Source organism: Medicago sativa, chromosome 6 (genome assembly GCF_051527215.1).
Source record: "Medicago sativa cultivar Bolivia chromosome 6, Bolivia_mono, whole genome shotgun sequence".
NCBI lineage: Eukaryota > Viridiplantae > Streptophyta > Magnoliopsida > Fabales > Fabaceae > Medicago > Medicago sativa.
The window spans coordinates 4,825,255-4,845,072 of NC_140754.1; the positions used below are offsets into that span (position 1 = coordinate 4,825,255).

The window sequence follows — 19,818 nt, forward strand, 5'->3', positions numbered from 1 at the left end:
GCTCCTCCTTAAAGTTGCAGGTTCGATTGTTTCGAATGTTAATTTGAGTGGGCTAACTTCGTTCTCTTTTAAAGTTTCGGCCTACCTCTTAGTACCTGTATTAATATTATTGAAGCTATATATAGTAATGAAATAGCTATAGGATATTAAGATCAACCACTAAGGTGGGAAATGAGAAGCATAATGTTGGAGACAACTTTCAAGAGATTTTAGTCAGAAAAAGCTTCAAGGTGATTAAGATCCATCTTTCAAAACTAAGAAACTGGGACTCTACAATATTTTATAAAGAAATAAGATTTGTACAAATATTTTATGACAACTTTTAAACTATTGTCTTATCTCTCTCAAACTATCATTGTGTAACTGTGTTCTTATTCTCTCTTTCTTTTTCTCTTTCTATTGTTATTGAACAATAAGAAGAGAAAAAAAAAGCATTGTCCCAAAAATGTCACAAAATAATTTTACAAATATCACTGCTCTATCTACTAAACTAGATAGGAAAATCAATGTCCGTGGAAATTACAATTTTGCCCTTAATAAGGGCATTTTCGTAAATTAGTAAATGGACTCCCCTTGCCTATATATATGTGAAAAGGAAAAAACAAAAAAAAAACAAAAGAAGGGGGACGAGAGATTGGAAAGGGAGAGGAAGAAGGGGGATGAGAGAAAGAGGAAACGGGAACAGAGAAAGAAGGGTCGGCGTCTTCTTCTTCTTCATCAAAGAGGTGATTTTCTTATTCCTTCTTGAATCTAAGGCCATGCATGTCTCAGATTGAATGAGTTTTGTGCTTTTAATTCAAAAATTTAGGTTTTTGGTTTGTTTCTTTGCAATTTTGGGTTTAATTCATCTATGTGAAATTAAATTTCTCAATTTGTATAGTTTTGAACTATTGCCATCAGATTGTTTAGAAAGTAGCAATTAAGTTGTTGTGGGGTATGTTTGAATTGATGTTTTAGTGTTTGGGTTAAAATTGAAGTCTTTATAAGTAATAAGCTGTCAATTAAGTTGTTTTGCAGAAGCTTAAGTTGGAATACAAGTTGTTGCAGGTATGGTTATGTGTTCTTTATATTATCAATGCTATATTTAAGTTACCATATGAGTAGTTGGTGGACTGATAAACTGTTTTGGGAGTTGACAGAATTGCTTAAATCATAATTGAGCTGTTTTAGAAGCTGACAGAAAGTGATTATGGAGGATTAGGGCAAGGGCAGAAGTGGATAAATTGTAATTAGGCCGTTGATTTGGATACAAGCTAGGAATAAGCTGGTTTTGGAAGAAGTTTGGTTTTCCGTCGTTGATCTGGTCGGCGTTCTCAGAGATTGGAAGAAATCGGTATGCATGTTCCTTTTTTTTTTTGTTTTTGTTTTTTCTTTTTCGTTTCTTTGTTTTAAATTTTCCTTTGTGTGATCGGGTTGTTTTATTGAATGTTAGAGGGTTAATTTTGTGTTTCACTGTTGAATTGTTGAATTTGAATTCATATAAAGTTAAATGGGTTGCTGAGTTAAATGGGAGTAAACTGTTTCATCGTAGGATTATAACTGTTGAACATGTTGCAGGTTGTTTCTATGATTTTGTGTTCATTGGTTTTTTTTTGTGATTTTCTGGGTTCGATTATTTTGTTTTTTTTATTGATTTTCTGATTCTGGATTATGCTAATTAATGTTGTTGGATTATTTTTATTTTGGGTTTGATTATTTTGTGATTCTGATTCTGTGTTTGATTATTTTGTTTTTTTAGATGGACAATGAATTTGAGGATGGAGAAGAAACTTCTGATATGATGGCAAGCCGTCAACAGAGGTTAATTTAATAGGTTGATTATTCTGGGTTTGATTATTCTTTGTATGATTGTCTGAATGAATGTGTAGGACTTATAATATTTGTTGTGTTTTTCCTCTTATTTACAGGTTGTGAAATTATCCTTATGGTTGTCAAGTTTGAAGCTTCTCTACTTTTTCAGGTTATAGTGCTAAGATTTGCATTGAAGATATTCACTTTCTAGCAGATGTTTAGGTTGTGTTCTATTGGCAATGAATTTAAACTTCATATTTGAAGCGTATTAACAAATATATACATCTTTTTAAGCCTATTAACACAACAAAGCCCTTGATTATTTGTTTGAGTTATTGCTTTGAGATTATAACTATTAGGTTGCGTAGTCGTGAGTGTCATATTTGTTATTCATACTCTGGTTTCACTTTCCTAATGATTATGATGTTGCAGTTTGAAGGTTGCATTAGGATATTGCAAGTCAATGGACCTAAATATGCAGCAAAGGTGATATTTATGAGTTTAGATGTGGTGTTAAAATGTCTGGCTTTGGCTATCTCATCCTTCATTTTCCTGATTTCTTTACATCATTTTTTCAGGTTGCAGGATTATATGAGTGGGTTGTGTTATGAGGGTTACTTACATATCCAGGTCAGCTTCTATTATTTTTTGGTTTATTTTGTTGCATTTGGTTTCTTTGTATTGTTTTTTCGATTATGTCAAATACAATACTACCAATTGTGATTGAATTTGATAACAAATTAAGTGTGAAAGAGATGAAAAAATATATGAAGTTGAAGCTTCTAAAAGTTACTAAAGAATTTGTTGTTCTTGCTCTTCTTTTGTTCAATGTTTGAAATTTGGTGTCTCTTTTTCCATGGTTTCAATGTTTTCAGAACCTGTTGCAGCTGCTTGCAATCTCTCTATGGCGTGATAGTCTTTTATTCCCTCACCATCAGCTGAATCAACCTCTTTGTTACTTCTAAATTATGGGTTACTGATAATCATCCTGTGCTCATTGTTCCTGCTCTGCAGAAATCTCTAAGGTAATTAAAAAAAAACTTCAATAATTAGCTATATTTGTAGTTTTGTTCATGAATTATGAATATTGATTTGAATGTATACGTGTTTGTTTTTGTAGGACTCTTCAACTAGAATACTTAGACTTTATTTTGATCCATTGGCCAATTACTAAACCAGGTGAAGTTAAATACCCTATTGAAGTATCAGAGATTGTGGAATTTGATATGAAGGGTGTGTGGACATCACTGGAAGAATGTCAAAAACTTATGCAACTGAAACACTCAAACAACCAATAGAGGAAGAGAACAAAATTAGGTTATCTATGGATTACCTGAAGGAAGAAGTTAAGGGAAGTTAGGGCTCCGAAAGAATATTTGGGGACAAGAGTGGTTCAAGTGAAAAGAATAATGGGTTAACCTGCAAGATTGGGATTTTGTGGAATTTTGGAAATATTCAGGCAAGTAATCATTAGGAATTATATCTGTTGGTTATCTTCAATTGCTACATCAGTTTGTCTTAATATTTTTGTATCCTTTAGTAGCTACTTAATGAAATTTTCATTATTTCATTGCAGTTATGTTGTGGTATAATTCAAGTTTCAGGCACAGTTCAAATGCTTTAAAGAGGTAATAATTCAAGTTTCATATTAGTTATAAAATCTGGTGTTTTAGAACTGCACAATCCAAATGCTTTTATGTTTGAAATGAAAATTGTGTGGCTAAAAATAGAAAGGGCTGATTGTGTAAAATATCAAATACTAATTGAATTCTAATGTTAGCAGGTACCAAAGGGGTGGGACAATTGCAAAGTCAAGCAAAGTACCAGTGCATAATGGAAGTTGTTAGTGGTTTGATGATTGCAGTGTATATGGTTTTCAAGAGATAATTTGTCCAAAGAGACTGATGATTGTGTTCTCAAGCTCATTTGTTGCAATGGTACTTCTATCAATATTGCTGCTGCTTTTATTATTATGCATTGCAGTCCTTTTGCTGTTTACTTCATCAGTTTGAAATAACTTCACTTAGATTATTATATGGTGAATTGTATCCCTAAGTTCTCCTTTAAACCCTTGAGTATGATTTAATATGAAAAGTAGCACACTGTGTTACTCTACTCATGTCTATACTTAGGTGCAGTTTGAATAAACAACTTAATTATAGCTCAAGTATGATTTCATATAAACTATAAACAATCTTTATAAGCTATCACCGAGAACTTCTGGAAATAGGCTGAAAATAGTTTATGAACATGCAATAAGTTGTTTTCATAAGCTTTCTCAAACAGTCTCATAAGTGTTTATGTAAATAAATTCAAACATGCCCTTAGTTTAAACTATCAAGCCATTACGTATTGGAATTGGAGTTAAAGGCAGAATGATGATCTTGGCAGTGAACTTAATTCTGATCATAGTATTTTGGTGGGTTTAGCCAAAAGATGAAACTTGAATTTTATTAATGTTGTAATTCTTCAATTCCAAAGGTTTTATTTCACTTTTGTTAAATTGAAATTCGAAAAGTGTTGCACATGATGGTGGTTTCTTCTGGTAATTATGTGGACATGCATCTATTAAGGTTTGTTAATAAAAAAAAGTATAGCAATTTGAAATAGTACTACTTGAATAAATTATAAAACCAATATTTTCACAATATAATAACAAAGTATTTATCTGCATAGGAAGGTGGGTCATGTCCATACATTGTGACAGATATGCTACTAAGGAAATAGTTTCTATTTAACTTTTGGAGTTTAGGTGACTACTTTTTTAAAGGAGAGAAAATGTCACCTTTGAGTATTTGACCAGGTATAAGTATGGTTGTTTCAAAGAACATAAATTGAATTCAATGCTCAGTGATTGTTATAAAAATAATATAAAATAACAGTACATAGAATATTCAGTCACATCTTTGGAACTTTAAGGAGCTGATGAATGTGTTGTTATTTGATAACTTTGTGTTTGTCCCTATTTACTTATATTTTCCAACTTTTCCGGTTACAAATGAGTCAGCTACTAAGGTGAGAAAGTAATTTATGTGGTATGTGGTAAATCGATGTTTGAAAGTCGATTAAAATTTTTACAATGGCCGAAACCCCCAAGTTTAGCAGAAAGTTTAGCAGATAAAAGTTTAGCAGGGGTGAATAAGAAGTTTAGCAGAAAGTTGTTTTTGTGATTTTAGGGGTTTGATTTTTCGGTTTAGGTTTGTTGATTCCGGTTTGGTGTTGCATGTTTCGAAAGTTTAAGTCTTTGGCTTTGTTGTTTGCTGATTTTAGTGTCCATCTCTGTCTATTTCTCTGTTGCTTGGCTTTTTTGTTTGTATCATTATTTTAAAGGTTTTTTTTTTATAAAGTTCTTCTTTACCTTTTCCCTGGATGCTAAGATTTAGTTCAATAATGATGCTATCGAGTATTGAGCATAGTTGAGTTTTAATTTGTTTTTTCGATGTCATTCATTTTTTGGTACATAATCAGGAATTCAAATTTCCAGAATACACAGAAGTGAAAAAATGCTATCCTCATGGATTCCATGGAGTTGATAAATGTGGCAGACCTGTGTATATTGAGAGAATTGAGATGATAGATGTTAACAAACTGGCAAATAACCACACAAGAAAGGCTTATCAAGCATCATGTGTCAGAACAAGAGAAAACACTAAGAGTAAGATACCCTGCATGTTCATTATTTATTCTCTAATTATAAAACTTAATGTGCACCAAAAATACAATCTTACCCCTTCTTAATTTTTTGAGTCGTCATCAAAATTATATCCATTTGTGTCTTTTGCTTCAATACATGTATTTTTGCAACAATTTTACCCCTTCTCATATGCATTTTTGCAGCAGATATTGAGGTTTTAATAGACTTTAAAAATGGGTTTTGGAAGAGAGACTTCGACTTTAGCATTGTACATATGTTCATTTGCAATCGAGTTATTTCTACTGGTTCTACTGGTTTTTATGGTGACAGCCACAGTTGTAATGTGTATTTTGGTGAGTTGGGTTTGCAGGTTTCAGTTCGTGGGAGTGTTGAATATTTTGGTATTTGAAACATTATTATTTGGACCACTGGTAGTTGTGAGAACGTGTGAAATTTAGAATTTGGGTTGATGCAAACTTATTTTTTTGATTAAGGTTATATCACATCTAGCTAATATGGAATATGTGATTTTTTTTAAGGTTATATCACATCTACATAATTTCTGAATATATATTTATTCGATTTGATAGGAAAGGAGCTTGAAGAAGCTGGAGTTCTCAGTGAATCGGATTTTTGGGGATCACATATGCTGCTGGTTTGTCCAGATGGTGTCGTTGTTGCCTATGCTTGGAAACGACAACTCGCCGGTCAAGCTGGAGCTTCTGTCTCTAAGGATAGTTTATTCGCAGTTTTGCATTCCGTATCTACGACACTGACTGGATTTTTATATGGTTTTAGGTATCCCGCTTGCACCTCTGATAACATGGATATCTGCCTTAGAAATTTCTGAGGAAGAATTAAGGGCATGCTTGAGGGATGGATCCGTATCATGTACCATTTTGGACAAACTGGTTCCTGGTTTGCTGGAGGTAGTAGGAATATCTTTTATTGTGTTATGTGCTCAAGCTAATATACTATGCTTTTTCTTTTCCCCTAGCAGTTATGTATACATTATCATCCATTGTTTATTAATTGAGCTGAAATCAAATTAGAGTTGTTTTCATTATATTGTTTATGTCCTCTTTCTTCTAAAGAATGCATTTTTAACTTCAGGGAAGTGGTTCTTCGAATGAGCTGATGAGTGTCGAAAGGTTTCTGGTGGCCTTGGATGAACTGGGATTATTGGTATTTGAATTGTCAGACCTGGAGCAGGTATAAGAAGTTCCTTATGCACTATGCAATTTGAAAAAAAAAATGCTGAGTTATGACTTTTGCTATATTTGGTAATTGAATACCAAAATTAGCTTTGAACAATCAGTTGAGATCGAAAACTGCGTGCAGTTTCTGTACCAAATCCACGGATCCTTTTTGTGTCATCCTTTTCTTTACCTTACTGGCCTTTCTTTCAAAATTCATTAGAATATTGCAGTATACTTACTTTTTGATTCCTAATGTACACTAAAATTCAATCATAAGCCATCTTTTAATATCGAAGAAAATATGCGTTTTTCCTTTTCATAATTTCTAAAGATTAACCATGCTTTACTGTCTCTAATTCGTATTTAAGTTTAATGTGGTTTTAGGTTTGTTTATGACGAAAATCAAAACATTTATTATGTGTCTCAGGATCCTTCTTCCACTAAAGGGACCACATCCAATGCAGATACATCTAAAAAGAGAGCTGTAGGAGTGCTTGAACAAGATAATGTGGTAAGTTTAGTATCATTTGAATTTATAACATGCTTATCAAGAAGGCAGAGGTCCATGGTTATGTATCAGCAATTATCAATTTGTCATCATTTTCATATTGAGAAAAGTATACAAACACATTTTCAACAAAGAAACCTCCATTGAGTCTAATATTAGTCGAGACATGAGAAAATGTTGTTGATGTAAGTTATTAAGCACTTAATTGGTTTGAGAGAATCTTTCTTGATTTTACTAACAGGTTATTGGAGCTGTAAAATTTATGAACCATCAGCTAGAAATTCTGGAAGATATTGATCCACAGTGGGCGGGCTTCTATAATCGAGAGTTTTTTTTAGCTTACAGTTTGTTGATTTCTCCCATCTTTATGTTTTCATCAGAAATTATTGTATGAAGTTTGTATTACGCCACTGATTTTGAATGCTCATATTGTCATTGACAACGAGGGTTGAGTGGGGATAAAAAATTGCATGTATTTTGGTTAAGTTTTAGTTGTTACGTGTGTAATAGTTCGGCAGATAGAAATAATCTGCAGAGGGTTTATTGATACGTGTCTGTATTGGCTTCCATGAATATAATTTGCCTGCAGCAATTGTTACGTTAGTTGTGCCATGGATCATTTCAGGATTTAGAATTTGGAGTTGTTTAGGATGAAGTTAAGAAATTTGAAGGCGATTGAACCCGACACTCTATTTTGAAGATTGAGAAAGTGTGATGAAGAGACTACCATTGGTTTAAGAGATCCTATTGAAAGCATTTGAACTGTGTCACCATTTGCTATTTGAGAATCAAAATCCGTAATTGGTTACCTTTAAAATCTTTATTGTAATTGTTTCATGAATAAGCAACTCATGTATTTGATTTGGAGTATTTATTGTGCAGTCTTGCTCTTCATTGAGGTTGTTTTGTTGTGGCTGATAAAGGAAGACTAACAAAGGATCTGCGGTATATTTAGCCTTGAGACTGTATGATTGATGTTAAAGGAGTTTAATTTCCCCATTATTTCACCCATGTTTAATTTGAAAATTTATTAAAGCATATGCATTTTCCATTCCATATTGGTAAGAAAATTATACTAGCTAAACAGTGTCATGGTTCTCTATAGGCAAAAGTTTTGCAATTGAGAGATTTGTTATTATAATTTAAAATGGTTTAAATTTAAAATATGAGGTATTTTTTCTATTCAACTTTGTTACTGTCCAGTTTGTGGTATATGTGTAACAGTGTAATTATATACGAACAAATTATGCTACTTAAGGCGTTCTTCAACTGGGGGTAATCATAAACATAGGTGATGACTTTATTCAGGTGGTTAACTTGAAGTTTCTTAATACAATGATGTTAATTAAGTTCAGGTTTTCCAAGGTTTCGTGTGGCAATGACTTTTATTATCAATTGGCTTATGTCAAGTGGGCTTGCTACCTACGTTCCCTCTTGAGTAGCCATTGTTTACTACTAATGGTTTATTATTACAAGCAAATGGCAAGCAGGCTTCTCTTATTCACTCTCTTAGTTAGCATCATGATTAGCATACCTACTCCTAGCCATGTACTAGCATCTACTAATGGTTAATTGGACAAAACAGTTTAGTAATAGTCTTCAAGGAATTAATCTGGAACCCCACCCGCATTAGTAGATGTAATGATCCTTTTTAGTTTATAAATGTGCAACTTTGACTGTTTATCATTTTAGAGTTATTAATCTGCAACATTTACATATATGTTCTTAGATAAATTGTATCAACATTATTAAAAAGAGTAGAAACCTAAGCGCAAATACGAATCGGTTTTAGTAATAAACAGATTTTCTAAATTTTAACTTATTCAAACATATAACTAAGAATTTCAAAACCATAGTATTCTAAATGCTCACGGGTACCCGTGGGTAAAATCCGTCACGGGCATGAAGCAGGTAGCTAAACGGGTATCCACGGATATAATAAACGGGTATTTGACTACCCATTATTATATGGACACAGACACGGATTTGATTGTATCCATAACCACGGGTACCCATACCCGATAATAAATTAAGTAAATTACTAAAATATCTTTATATATCATATCTTATTACTTAAAATTGTTACCTTATTGAAGAAAATTTTACCACCCACCTAAAAATCCTCAATAATAACCTATTTTTATTTTAAATTTTTTTAATTCATCTTATTAGGTTAACCGTTTCCACTTCATTCACATCATAAAACATATAGATTATCTAAGAATCATGAATTTCCTATGGATTATGTATGATTTATGAAATTTTGAACGGATTATGTATGGATGTTTAAAAGTTGAGGTTTTTTTGGTAATTAAAAAAAGTTTTTATTTGTACCAAAAAAATAAATAAATTCAAAACTCCATGGGTACCCATGGATACCTGAATACCCACGAGTACCCCGTATAGTGGATACCCACGAGGTTAGATTGACTCTGCATAGTGCAGGGGTTGTGGATCAGATCAAGTACACAGTTCACAATTATTCTACTAAATTAACTTTATAGTTATTGAGTTGTTGAAAGCCACTACTTTTCCAATGCACGTTTAGTCTTCTAAATTGTTGTCTTCGCTGCAACTTGCTTTGTATCTCTCTCTACAATAAAAGTCCTTGACGTTTTCATTTGTTACTCGTGATAAGTCGTTTTGAACATTTCATTTTCTAACCCGTGATGCAGGAGTACTCTAAATATTGTGTTATGGTTTATAATTATCTGTCATTTCGCAATCTATCCGTCCGATATAATATTTTGTCAAAAAAGTAGCTAACCCCCGTGCGAAGCACGGGTTTGTAACTAGTTTTATATGACAACTAAAGAATAATACACCATGTTGATTTTATATGGAAAGGTGTTTGGCCACTAATGCCTTTGATGTGGATCTGCTTTTTAACTTCATTAGCAAAGTTGAAATTTGTGCAAGTTCTTATGGCTAGAATGGATAATTGATAGGATGTAGATTCTATTTGGTAAAAAGAAGTGAATATAGTGGGTAAGATGATAGACTATGAAATTATAGCGGATAAACTTTTTCTTTTTTCTTTTTTTTTAAGTAAGCGGATAAACTAGCATGCAAGGAATAACATAATAAATTGGTATTGTTTAGTAAAATTATTAGTTGAAATAGTCGATAAATATGAATCACATAAAAGATATTTTTAATTAGTTTTTTTTCCTCTTTCAAAAAACAATAGTTTTTTTCTTCAATTATATGATAATAAAGGTAAAATTAACAAGGGAAAAAAAATATAAGATACAAGCTCAAATGTTAATTGATAAAATTATTAGTTGAAATAGTCGATAAATATGAATCACATAAAAGATATTTTTAATTAGTTTTTTTCCCTCTTTCAAAAAACAATAGTTTTTTTTTCTTCAATTATATGATAGTAAAGGTAAAATTAACAAGGGAAAAAAATATAAGATACAAGCTCAAATGTTAATTGAATTCGTTTATAAAAAAAAACTTACTCCCTTTGTCCTAAATTATAACTTGTTTTGGTTATTTTATACATATTAAGAAATATATGAAAAAAAATATAAATTAAATAATTGAAAAAAAATAATGTGATAAATAGTTAAGTGTGTAATAGAAAAAATAACATTAATGTTTCATTGATATTTTAAAACGACTTATAATTTATGACAATTTTTTTTCTCAAATTGACTTATAAGTTGAGACGGAAGGAGTGGTAACAAAACATTATAAGTCTGTGAAATCATACATATCTATTATGATTATATGATCTTATATATTATATGTCACAAACTCGAAAATTGGTCTTGACAAACACACCATAATATTTTATTTTTTTTTGGAAGAGCTTATTTAGTGCTTCATTCATGGTATGTTTTCATAACAGGGGGTACTTCCCCCACTAACTTATTGTGTATGGGGTAAAATTCTATAACAATGGACAAGGGACACAAAGGAAACAGAGTCAGCCAACATTTTTTTCTTTTACAAGGAGTCAACCACCATTTTATCTAATATCTAGATAATAAAGTGACATATCCTAGCCTATGTTGCTAATGGATTTTTCTTTTTTTATAACATAAGCGTTTAAACTTATAGCTTATCAATTTTCTTTCTCAATTTACAATTGTAATCATAATTAAAATAAATAAATACAAATTGAAAACATATTATTATGTCATTTCATATTTATTGGCTAATATAATTGTTAATTTATCAAACCGCTGTAAATTGAATTCACTAATTTATCTGCAATCTGCTAACTAACTGTCCTCGTGAGCTTAACTCAGTTGAGTTGAACAATGCATAATATATGCAAGGTCCAGGGTTCAAACTCTGGCCACCATAAAAAAAATCTGCTAACTAACTCATTATTTGATTAATGTTTATCCGCTATCGACTCATCAAACATATCATTAAAAAAAAAATTTGAAGAAGTTAAATTAACCCACCTATAAATTAACCCACCTAAATTGACACCGGTGAGAATCGAACTTGAGACCTCGAGGAGGAGCACACTCTCAGGTCCCAAGTCAATACCACTAGGCCAACCCAAGTGGGTTTTCATTACAAATTTATTTTATTTTTCACTCTCTCCATTCCTCAACCTTATTCATAAACTACTATCTTAAATTTAACGATTGAACTCATGTGATTAATAAAATTCATCTAAAAACAAATCACTCGAAAGAACTCAAATTTTTTACCAACCTTGTTTTATTCATATCTCGAACGAACTCCAGAATACTGCGACATTTCCCCGACAACCAAAGAGTTAACACTCAAGAAGAGAGTTAACATTCAAAAAGGTACCAAAGTTCTATTTGATAAAAATAACAAATAAATGATAAGTTAACGGATAAATTATAGTTTCTAACTAATGCTTCCTCTCGTCAATATTATAAACAAATATCCATTTTTCAAATTTCTTGAGTAACCGATGTATCTCGTCTATATTATGTATTTAAACTATATTATAGATCAGGTACATCAGTTATTCGATGAATCTGAAATAAAGAAATTAAGAATATTTGTTTATAATAGCGATCCATATAGATCATATACATCAATAGGTGTAACGGTTCGGTTTAGATTGGTTTTTGGTCAAAAAAAATGTCCAAATCAATGAAATATTCATTGGTTCGGTTTTGTTCGATTTTTACTGTTTTTGAAAAAAGAAACTAATCCAAACTAACCGGTTGGTTCGGTTTGGATCGTTTCGGTTGATCGGTTTGTTTGAAAATACAATAAAAAAATTATATTTTCACAAATTTGTATTTCATGCATACAAAATACTCAAATATTTCATGGAACTTTGTTTTCCATGTTCTATGTTTTTCAAACAACTATGTATAATTAACATGAAAAACAAACTGAGATGGACGATCACAGCGGTGGTGAGGAACGATGGGTTAGGTGTGGTTGGCGGCTAGTGTTATTTTTTAGTAGAAATGAAATAAAGCGTATGTGATGATGGATTAAGGAGTATTTTATGTTGGACTTTAATTTTGAGCTTAATCATAAGTGTGTGTGGTGGTGGATAATGTTAGGGGAGTGAGTTAGCATCGATTTGGTTCATTGGATCTCAAAATCAAAACGAAGAACCAAACCAAACTGGTTTATGTTGGTTCGGTTCGATTTTGAATCACACCAAATAAGATCAAATACTTTTTTCGGTTTGGTTCGGTTTAGATTTTACGGTTTCATCCGTTTTGTCCGAACCGCTTACACGTTATTCATGAATCTGAAAAAAGAATATTGGTTTATAATAACGACCCGGGTAATTAATAACTAGATTTATGTAATGAGCATATACCAGGTATCTCATCTAGTTGCTGTCACTACCAACCGTGCATCTTAAACCTTAATATAACATGAACGACACAAAAAGCACACACGATTTAAAATATCACATGAACCTACAAAAAGCACACACGATTTAAAATATCACATGAACCTTTGTTTTGGGAACACTAAACCTTAATATAACCAAAAAGAACCTCGTTGAATCTCAAACACTACAATTCAATCAAACATTGTTGTCAAGTTTGAGTTTTTAGTTCAAAGATCTGTACTTTATTCATGGATAGTTCAGAAAAAGTTGTTGCTGTGATTATGGTGGGTGGACCCACCAAAGGTATATGGTTTCTTTGGTTTTTTTCTGATTAAATTTATAATCTTTTTTGTATTTGGAATTTTGGGTTATTTTTGTTGAGTTTGATTTGCAGGAACTAGATTTCGACCACTTTCATTCAATACTCCAAAACCCCTTTTTCCTTTGGCTGGTCAACCAATGGTTCATCATCCTATTTCTGCTTGTAAAAGGGTTTGTTTCTTTGTTTTTCTCCTCAATTGTCATTCATAATGTTCTTGATTATGTCCCTGTTTGGATGAACAGATTATCATGATAAGTGCTTATGTAAAAGCTATTTCTACAGCAAAAGATATAATAGAGTTTACTCCCTCCGTCCCAATTTATCTGAGCCCTTGGCTCATTTCACACAGATTAAGAAAAATGTATAAATAAAGGGGAAAGTGGAATATATTGTATTGGGAATGATAAAAGTAGTATTATTTAGTGTTATATTGTATTGGGAATGATGAAAGTTGTATTGAAAATTGAAATGACTCAGTTATTTTGGGACACTTTTGTTTAGAAAATGGGTCAGATATTCCGGGACTGAGGGAGTAACTGTTTTCGTATAAGTTATGTTGGAGAACTAGTGAAAATAAGCTGAAAACATGTTATGAACAATGTCATAAGTTTTCAGAAGTTCTCCCAAACGGTCTCACAAAACTTATGTTAGTAGATAAGTTCAAATAAACCAATCAAAAATGGCCATGTTTGGATGAACAACTTATTTGCAGCTTATAGCACAAGTGCTTATCGTGATAAGCGCTTTATGTATAAGCTATTTCTATAGCGAAAGATAAAATAAAGCTAAGCTGTTTTCATAAGCTGTCTTGGAGAAGTTGTGAAAATAAGCTGAAAACAACTTATAAACAATGTAATAAGTTGTTTTCTTAAGTTCTCTCTCAAATAGTTTCACAAAACTTATGTCAGTAGATAAACTCAAATAAACCAATAAAAAATGGTCCTACATTGAGAAAACTAAAAGGGATCTTTAATTTCTATGTTGACTTGCATACTTGACAGTTTACATTATAATTAATAATGTAATTAAAATAAAAAAATTGGCCTAGATGTGTTTTTCTAGAGCAGGTGAATATGTTAGTTAAACCCTGTTTGGATAAACACCTTTATTGAGGCCCATAAAAAACACTTTTATCAAGCGTTTATGCTACAAGTGCTTATCACATAAGAGTTTATATTATATAAAGTTAAACTGGTTTTATATTAGATATAAGTTGTTTCCATAAACTATCTTGGAGAACTTATGGATATAAGTTGAAAATAGCTTATGGATATGTCATAAGTTGTTTCCATAAGCTCTTTCAAACAGTCTCACACATGCTTATGTCTGAAGAAAAGCTCAAATCAGCCAATTCAAACAGGCTCTTGGTTTTTATAAAATCACGATAAACTGATCTCATATAAGCTATAAGTTATTTTCATAAGCTATCTTGAAGAGCTTAGGGAAATAAGTTGAAAATAGTTTATGGGCATGTCATAAGTTGTTTCCATAAGCTCTCTTAAACAATCTCACAAGTGCTTATGCCAGTTGTTAAGCTCAAATAAGTCAATCCAAACATGCTTTTAATCTTTTTAAAATCACAAACGTCCAACTTTAGTTTGCAAAATACAAAAACTTGGTGTTTTTGGTCCTGATGATGATGGCTAAAAGCACACATTTTTTGTTCAATTTAAAGGTTAAAAATGAATAAAAAGTTTTTAGCGATTAAACTTGAACGGTTGTGATTTTATTGTCATTAGTATATGTTATGTGGTCTCCGTTAGTCTAAAATTAAATCTCTCAGCTTCGGTACTGATGCAGAGAAGAGAAGTATTTATATTTGCTTGTTTTGTCTTATACAGATACCCAATTTAGCTCAAATATATCTTATTGGATTCCATGAGGAACGAGATTTCGCTCTATACGTCTCTTCAATTTCAAATGAGCTGAAATTACCTGTAAGGTGATTACTATAATACTATGAAGCTTTCATGATGATGATAGTAAAAATGTATGTTTACATGCTTTGTTAAATTCTGGACCTAACCATAATGTGTTACTAATATCAATGTAGATATTTGAAGGAGGATAAACCACATGGATCAGCAGGTGGCCTTTACTACTTCCGAGATATTATCATGGAAGACAGTCCAGTTAGGAACATTGCTTTTCTGATTGGTTTTCACTATGTTGTCGATTAACTTTTGAATGCCACGTGTCTATGTTCTAACTGATAGGTTAAATTTTGATTTTGCAGTCACATATCTTTCTCCTAAATTGTGATGTATGCTGCAGTTTTCCACTATCATCCATGCTTGGTAAGTATGTTGCTATTAAGTTACAGACTGTAGCTCTTCTAATTCACAGCACTACTGAACTATTTCCTTTTTCTTTTTGCAGATGCTCATATAAAATATGGTGGGATGGGGACAATGTTAGTGATCAAGGTTGGTGCATAAATAAAATTTGGTATATTTGTGCAATTGTGTGCAATGATAAGCTAATATTAAGTGCTTATGTATAAACTATTTCAATAACAAAGATAAAATAAAGTCAAGCTGCTTTCATATGTATAAGTTATAAGCTATTTCCATAAGCTATTTTAGATAGCCTGTGGAAATGAGTTGAAAACAGCTTATGGACATATTATAAGCTGCTTCCACAAGTGCTCCAAACAGTCTTACAAGTGCTTATGTCGGTAGATAATCTCAAATAAGCCAATCCAAACAGGCCATATATACTGACAGTATAAATTGAGATGCATCTTTGTATAATATGTGCATTTAAATATATAGATAGATAGATAGATAGATAGATAGATAGATAGATAGATATTAGAGTTGTTAAATAGCGGCTATAGCAGTATAGCGTAGTGGAATTTGAAAAAACCGCTATTGTTTTGTGATATGCTATTTAGTACAAAATGTTGTCAAACAGCGACTATAACAGCTCTATAGCATTATTGTGTAGTGGAATTTGAACAAACTGCTATTTTCTGCGATCTGCGATTGACAACACCGACAGATACTATATGTCACTTTATAGATGCATCCTAGTTTATTGATGGAAAACCATGTTTTCATGCTCCTTATGGGGTTGTGGATGTTCTGTATAGGTTTCAGCTGAATCTGCTAACCAGTTCGGTGAGTTGGTTGCTGATCCAGAAACTCATGAATTGCTGCATTATACTGAGAAACCTGAGACATTTGTGAGTATCTGTTTGGTTTATTTCTGTTTACAAATTTTATATTATTTTCTTCACAATTAAAAGAAAAATATTCATTGCTGGAGCTTGATTCGTTTGATATTTTATATATTTTGCCGTCGACAATACCTAGAGAAGAAGAATAACAATTTACAGTATGCAGGTTAGTGATTTGATAAATTGCGGTGTATACATTTTCACACCTGATATTTTTGCCGCCATCGAGGATGTATCTATAAACCGAGAAGGAAGAGGTTTGTCTCTTTCCATCAAAATTAAAAAATGTTGATTATAAAAGAGTTGTGTTTGATGTATACAACATGACATATTTTTTTTCACGTATCTATGACTTTCATACGTATGAACTACAAAATTTACATACTTTTGCTTATTTTGTTTTTTATTCACAATAAACTTGCACCATTTAAAACTGATTTGATTATATTGACTGCACCACAGGTAATCTACGACGACTTTCCAGCTTTGAAGCTCTCCAGTCTGCGACAAGGTTGATTAAATGTCACATTTTTTTAAAAATTTCTTTAGCAAATTCATGACAGCTTTCTCAAAGGCATATCTGAATGCATGTGCCTGACATATTGGTTCTAATGTGCATGGACACGACTGTCAAACTCTCGAGTTAACTCCTTAAAATGTACGAGTTTATGACTCTAGTTGTCGAAATCGAGTTAACTTTGCTTCAGTAGTGTTAAATAGCGGCTATACCGGCGTTATAGTGCTACAGCATAGTCGAAATTGAACAAATTACTATTGTCCCGCGATACGCTGTTCAGCACAAAATATTGTCAAATAGCGGCTATTGCCCTGCTATAGCACTGTTGCATGGCAGAATTTGAACAAACCGCTAGTTTCCGCAATCTGCAATTGACAACACTACTTTGCTTACAAAATCTATTCTGTGTAAACTTGGGTAGACTCAGCATACACTCATACACACACATCAATGTTGTATTGAGTCTCAACCCCATGTCTTAGTTTAGAAGTAGTCACAAACCAGAAATCATGAACAACCCAATGATACAATTTTGCAATGATTCCAACATGCCAACGAGGTAAACGAACCCAAGTAAAATGAGTTGAAATCTCTGGTCCGATCTGGTTTGATCCGAGTCCATTCTGATTGTAGTTTATATTTTTGCTGTAGTGGTTTTCTTTATGTCTAAGTTGATTGTTGAATATTTACCATGAACAGAGTATTATATTGTGTTTAGATACTATGATAGAAGTTTTAAACATTATTTTTGTATACGTATACTCGTACAACTTCACAAGTCAAGTCTATGGATAATCCATGAGTTCGCGTAGACTCTAGAGTTTGAAACATGAGTCTCTACATTCTACTTTGGGCTTGTTTGGATTAACTAATTTGAGTTTATCTACTAGCAAAAGCACTTGCAAAACTGTTTAAAAGAGCTTATGAAAACATCCTATGCCATGTTCATAAGCTGTTTTCAGCTTATTTCTGATTTCGACTTTTTCCCTCCCTTTGAAAACTGCATTATCTTCAAAAGACTAATGTAGATATTTTTTCCTTCAGGACTCTTCCTAAAGATTTTGTAAGACTGGATCAAGATATACTATCACCTCTAGCCGGAAAGAAGAAATTGTATACATATGAAACAAATGATTTCTGGGAGCAAATTAAAACTCCAGGGTAAGATTACATAGTATCTTAACACTACTTTAAGCTTTAATGTTGGACCGTTATCGAATTTTTACTTACCATATACGCTTTGCGTGAATAGCCTGTCTTTGAAATGCTCGGAGTTGTATCTTGCTCAATTTCGGTTTACTTCCCCGCATCTTTTGGCCAGTGGAGATGGTAAAAAGAATGCTAAAATTGTTGGTGATGTATATATTCATCCATCTGCCAAAGTTCATCCATCTGCAAAGGTAGTTCCATTCGTCCATCTTCGAAAGTTCATATATATCCTATAAAGACTGAATGTTATAGGATAGAAAACCAAATTTTCTGGTTATATGAATCTAAATATTTTGGCATGAAAACAGATTGGTCCAAATGTTTCCATCTCAGCCAATGTTCGTGTTGGTGCTGGCGTCAGGTTAATCGGTTGTATCGTCTTGGACGATGTTGAAATTAAGGTATGGAAATGGATTCCTGAGATATGTGATGTAATCTCTTCTTAAATATATGAACAAAATATGTTTTTCTTCTTGACAGGAAAATGCAGTAATCATAAATTCCATTGTTGGATGGAAGTCGTCCCTCGGAAGATGGTCACGTGTACAGGCAAGTTTAGTACATTTTATGAACTAGTGATATAAAAAGTTTGCAAAATCAGTATGAGGTTTGCAATTTTAATTGTTGGTCAAAAATTTTGTCAATCGTGTGATTGGTTTTAACCGTTCAATCTTACTGTTGCTAACCAATTTTAATTAATTGTTTCAGGCTGATGGTGATTACAGTGCAAAGCTTGGCATAACCATTCTAGGTACACCCTCTTCTATGCTTATCTGCCTTTTGTGCCTGTTTGGATTAACTTATTTGAGCTTATAAACTAGCATAAGTACTTGTGAGACTGTTTGAGAGAGCTCATGGAAACAACTTATGACATGTCTATAAGTTGTTTTCAACTTATTTCCGTAAGCTCTCCATAGTAGCTTACAAAACAAGTTTGACTTGATTTTATCGTTCAACATAGAAATAGCTTATCCATAAGAACTCATGCTATAAGCGCTTAATTAAGCTGTTTTTCCAAACGCGGTTTGTTTTGTTATTCCACATTATTACTAGTTCTCAAAGTTCATGTCTAGTTGCATTGATATCAGTATTGACCTTAGTTCCTCTTTTCTTATCTATAAATTTAGGTGAAGCTGTGACGGTTGAAGACGAGGTAGTGGTGATCAACAGCATTGTTCTTCCTCACAAGATTCTTAATGTCAGTGTGCAAGATGAAATCATCTTATAATCATGAGAAAAATAAGAATTTTACTGGTTTCTCATCAAAAGAAGACGCTTGTAGCATATTGGTTTTCTCATTTCTATGTAGAATTTAATTTCTTCTAGGAGTGATAAATTAAAGTTCAAGTCCAAGGAAAAGGATATACTCACTTCTAATGTATTCTTTCCATATCCTTCTAATTTTGTTTAATGTTCACAACTGAACCAATAAAACCAATTATTTAAGTGTAAATCAAACTTTTGAGTCAATACAATGCTTATATTGGATCAAATAGTCATGAATCCTAAGGTTTGTTTGGATTGACTTATTTGAGTATATTTACTGGCATAGTTGTTATGAGATTGTACTGTAGAACTTGGAAACAACTTATGACGTGTCTATAAGCTATTTTCAATTTATTTTATCAAACTCTCTAGCATGGCTTGTGAT

At 32.2% G+C, this 19,818-nt stretch overlaps 2 protein-coding genes across 8 annotated transcripts; both read left to right on the forward strand.

Annotated features, from left to right (window-relative positions):
- The first annotated feature begins 479 nt into the window (after positions 1-479).
- Positions 480-8,026, forward strand: LOC146912229 (uncharacterized). Of its 7 annotated transcripts, none has more exons than XM_085719924.1 (18): positions 480-725; positions 1,007-1,047; positions 1,140-1,333; positions 1,739-1,813; positions 1,908-1,960; positions 2,224-2,277; positions 2,370-2,421; positions 2,667-2,816; positions 2,912-3,250; positions 3,368-3,419; positions 3,575-3,728; positions 5,260-5,446; positions 5,629-5,778; positions 6,016-6,132; positions 6,224-6,354; positions 6,539-6,637; positions 7,052-7,135; positions 7,374-8,026. In XM_085719924.1, the coding sequence occupies exons 11-18, from the start codon at positions 3,696-3,698 to the stop codon at positions 7,524-7,526; spliced, it is 954 nt and encodes a 317-aa protein (XP_085576050.1). In that variant the 5' UTR covers positions 480-725; positions 1,007-1,047; positions 1,140-1,333; positions 1,739-1,813; positions 1,908-1,960; positions 2,224-2,277; positions 2,370-2,421; positions 2,667-2,816; positions 2,912-3,250; positions 3,368-3,419; positions 3,575-3,695; the 3' UTR covers positions 7,527-8,026. The 7 variants fall into 7 exon arrangements, with proteins under 7 accessions (XP_085576050.1, XP_085576049.1, XP_085576054.1 ...); XM_085719923.1 differs by having other exon boundaries at positions 1,018-1,047; XM_085719928.1 differs by having other exon boundaries at positions 1,018-1,047; positions 5,632-5,778.
- A 4,871-nt stretch (positions 8,027-12,897) lies between these two features.
- LOC146912230 (uncharacterized) lies at positions 12,898-19,660 on the forward strand. The gene is made up of 15 exons (XM_085719951.1): positions 12,898-13,241; positions 13,333-13,430; positions 15,102-15,202; positions 15,314-15,392; positions 15,497-15,557; positions 15,640-15,686; positions 16,355-16,447; positions 16,608-16,698; positions 16,904-16,952; positions 18,003-18,119; positions 18,211-18,358; positions 18,476-18,568; positions 18,648-18,716; positions 18,876-18,918; positions 19,295-19,660. The coding sequence occupies exons 1-15, from the start codon at positions 13,187-13,189 to the stop codon at positions 19,393-19,395; spliced, it is 1,245 nt and encodes a 414-aa protein (XP_085576077.1). The 5' UTR covers positions 12,898-13,186; the 3' UTR covers positions 19,396-19,660.
- Positions 19,661-19,818: the final 158 nt, after the last annotated feature.